The sequence below is a fragment of the Osmerus eperlanus genome, chromosome 28, assembly GCF_963692335.1.
Source record: "Osmerus eperlanus chromosome 28, fOsmEpe2.1, whole genome shotgun sequence".
NCBI classification, from domain to species: domain Eukaryota; kingdom Metazoa; phylum Chordata; class Actinopteri; order Osmeriformes; family Osmeridae; genus Osmerus; species Osmerus eperlanus.
The window spans coordinates 5304068-5308131 of NC_085045.1; the positions used below are offsets into that span (position 1 = coordinate 5304068).

The window sequence follows — 4064 nt, forward strand, 5'->3', positions numbered from 1 at the left end:
GAGGATTCAGGGAGATGACACTTTCTGAGCGAAGAAGGAGAAGGTAGCACAACAGGCAGCAGAAGCAAGTCACTCCCAGTGCTGAGGAAAAGATAGTGGATTTTATGTTATACTTAAATTAGGAGGTGGTTCAACTTTAATTACTTTTATATGAGTTGACTGTTCATGTTCATCTGTCCTACTTGCCGGTGACCCCAAATGAAAAAGTCTCTCTCTCTCTCTCTCTCTCTCTCTCTCTCTCTCTCTCTCTCTCTCTCTCTCTCTCTCTCTCTCTCTCTCTCTCTCCTCTCTCTCTCCTCTCTCTCTCTCTCTCTCTCTCTCTCTCTCTCTCTCTCCTCTCTCTCTCTCTCTTCTCTCTCTCTCTCTCTCTCTCTCTCTCTCTCTCTCTCTCTCTCTCTCTCTCTCTCTCTCTCTCTCTCTCTCTCTCTCTCTCTCTCTCTCTATTCTCAGCCTGCTAGCAGACCTTCACAACCTGCCCCCCATCAGCCATGAATCTCCCTCTACAAAGCAAAGCCTGGGGACTCCAATGCATTCAAGGCATGACAATGTCACTATCCTCCATCGCTCCACAACCCTAACATCTGGAGTCCCCACAGGACCAGACGAGCCTCTTTGCTCACCTTCCTCCACCAGGGCCACAACGCGAGGAAACCAGACAGCTTGTGAAGTGAACGATCCCTCAACATCAGGGCATGACTGAGGGATCTAAAACGATTTAACCCCCCAAAAAAAACAACCTCACCATTGAGAACGAACAGATGGTTCGTCACGGGGATTGGAAAAGGTTTAACCTTGCCATCTCATCTGCAGCCTCACAGAAGGCATAATCGCATGCTTTCAACTGACCATGGGGGAGCAATATCGTCAAGTCTCTGAATGATAGCACTCACCTCGGCAGCTTATTGTAACACAACTCACTGGCAGTTGAGAACGACCAGATGGGCACACAGGCCTAGCTTTCTCCAGTGTGCCTTTCACAACCAGTCATCCCAGCAGAAGAGTTAGATATGTTAAATCGAGGAGAGCCTGTTTCTGCAGGCTTCCAAACTAAGATCTAAGACTGTTAGAGAGCTAATCACAAACCATCCCTCTGGGCCAGTCTATCAGTGATATATAAGTTGTTTTCTTATACTGCAGGATTGAATTTGGAGAATGAGAAAACAAGGGCTTGGCCCTCTGCAGTGTGGAAACACATTATAGGCCAAATACATTCATTAAGAGAAATGCATTACAGTATTGCTTTTTGGCTTCAGACTCTGCAAACAGCCTTCAGGAACTCATTGAAATAGTAAAGACAGCAATACATTTAGTTTAAGTCTTAGGTTCAAAGCAAATACCCAAACACTGACATGCCCATTATGCACACACTCGCACCGATGAACACAGTCAAGTTACCAAACCAAGAATCTCACCTTTTGTACTTTCTTGCCAGCAGTTTCATAATAACTTGAAATGAATTCCCACCTATGACTCTCTTAATGAAGTAACGTGTAGAGTTGTGATCTTAAACCCTGGTCCTCAGGACCCACTGTCCTGTATATGTTCCCCTGCTCCAACACACCTGTTTCCAATCAATGGTCGTTATTGAAGCTGTGCAGAAGTATGATAACAATAACGTATTTGAATCAGGTGTGTTGGAGCAGGGAAACATCTAAAACACACAGGACAGTGGGCCCTGAGGCCCAGGACTGAGATCCATGTTGTAGAGTGCATGCATGTGCTCTTTCACCAAAAATAACCCTTTCATTTATAAAGTGTTGACTTAGGTACTGTCACCAACCAACAAACATGGTTATTTTCCCCACCCTGTTTGTTGCATAAGATCCACGCTTTGACTGTTCACTAGGAAATAACAACTATGACTTTGCCAAGTGTTAAAGACATGGTTCAATAACCATGACAGGTAGCTGTCAAAGAGCTTAGGATGTCCACTGGCTCACTAAACTAAAGCTTAGATCTCTAGTGTTTGTGTGAGTGATTGCTGTGACTATTACTATTCAAGGTCTAGGTAGCAACGCATCTCATTTCATTGTGTTAGTGGGTAAATTCTGTTATGAAATTGAGATAGTTTATGAAGAGCTCCAATCCCATTATCTGAATGCCCTGCGTCTCAGAGGTTATAGATATAAGAGGTTCTTGGCCCAACCATACTGGGGAGAAGAGTACTGGGGGTGTGTGTGTGTGTGTGTGCCAGATTGCTTACTCAGGCTCTTGGGTGCCAAAGTCTCACATGGCTAGGCTGGATGTAACAACTGAACGAAACAGTCTTGTGGAGAATAAAGACAACTGGTGCAGGTTTCGTTTTGTGTTTTTGGTTAACGGTTTCTGTTGATCTCTGAAGCCACTGTTTGATGCAATGGAAAGTAGTGTGTGTGTGTGTGTGTGTGTGTGTGTGTGTGTGTGTGTGTGTGTGTGTGTGTGTGTGTGTGTGTGTGTGTGTGTGTGTGTGTGTGTGTGTGCATGCGTTTGTGTGTGTCGTGCAGTAGTGCTCCACCGTGTTGCTGGATAAAATAAACTAAGCAAGTGGGGAGACAACCCAACTGAAATGGGTTTATTTATCTAATTAAACAACCTCATGTCAAGCAAGAACAACCTGATTTAGCTTGTACTGCAGTCAGGCTGAAACACAACAAGAGCCCCTCTCTGATAATGCTCCACGATTGGCCTAATTGAAATAAGGGCACTGAAATATTGATGGGGTCTGTTTCACATGAGGTGTACGTCGCGTTATTATCTAAATTGACTAGTCTTTTAAATGTTCTGAATGCCTATTACTCGTTTATCGACAGAATATTGTTGTGCGACTTGGTGTGTATTTACTCACTGAATCACTAGCGTTTTTACGCAGTTGTTCGTCCTCTCCAACGGCCCCAGACTCCACCACCAGCTTCTCGAAGCATGCAGAACCGAGAGATGAGCTCTTCTGATGGGACATGATTAAATGAGAGACGGCGAGATTGGGGCTGCCGTGCCCCGTAAACTCTGGTATACTGGTCGATGCTCCAGCGGCAGTCCCCAGATGATGCAGAGATGGACCCGAGCTACTGCCGGGCTCTGGGGAGTTTTCCTCCAGGAAAGGAGCCGGGCCAGAGCATACGAGATTCGGTTGAGAGGAGGAGAAGACGCGGTCCAACTGTTTCTTTTTCCTTTTGAACATCCATATTCCCGTCTCTTTTTTACTCTCTGTGCTACGTCGTTCGGAGCCCAATTTTGGGCTCAACCACGGTTTAGTCTTCTCTTGGAAATTTCTCCACATCCTCCTTTGGTAGGATAACGATTCTTGTCTTTTAGGGCTGCTGTCATCTTTGGGTTTCTCGTCCATGGTCCCCGTGCTGCAACCGGTCAGTGTGAGCGCGCAGCCCAGCGTATAGTGAATGAAGCCCCTGCTGATTCGGCTGCAGCACTTACTGTGATCAATTTACTGTCCCAAAGAATCACACAAGACGATGGGAGTGTTTGCAGCAGCTCGTGTTAGCTCGTGCACGTGTTAGTCCTGATCGACCGTGGCGGTGTGAGTTGCATGTCACACTTTACTTGTGGCTGTCAAACGATTGCATGCGGAAATGAAGCAGGCAAGATTTGAGCTGAATACGCGTTTGGTTCCCATTCACAGTGAAGTCTAATATCATTCATATTAAAATAAGAGAAATGCAATAAACATCAGTTAGTTCATCTGCTATTATCCTATAGTAGCATCCCGTCAAATTGATGCAAGGTCTACTCTAGATGACTGGAAGGCTGCAATGCGCCTCCCTCTGGTCAACCTTGTCAGTGGGTTAGAATGATGACCTGCTCGTGTGTACGCTACTCTGTCCTCACACTATGCACAATAACATCAACATCTCCACTTAACCCTCGTGCTGCCTTCGGGTCACATGACCCAAAGGTTCATAACGAACCATTGTTGTGTTTACCCAATTTTACCCAATACAAAAACAAATAAAAATAATTTTCTTTTAACCATTCCAATGTGGGGGGTCTGAGACAGCCCGACAGTTAAAATGCTTCACTTTGTTTTTGTATGAGGTAAATTTGTCGCAATACGACGGTGGGTCACAATGACT

At 45.3% G+C, this 4064-nt stretch overlaps 1 protein-coding gene across 1 annotated transcript in view; it reads right to left on the reverse strand.

Moving 5' to 3' along the window:
- LOC134014904 (multiple C2 and transmembrane domain-containing protein 1-like) overlaps positions 1 to 3716 on the reverse strand; it is a 62898-nt gene extending 59182 nt beyond the window's left edge. Inside the window, exon 1 of the mRNA XM_062454084.1 lies at positions 2825 to 3716. Coding sequence (XP_062310068.1) covers positions 2825 to 3322 — 498 coding nt within the window. The 5' untranslated portion in view covers positions 3323 to 3716. The remainder of the gene's footprint in view (positions 1 to 2824) is intronic.
- Between the last annotated feature and the right edge of the window lie 348 nt (positions 3717 to 4064).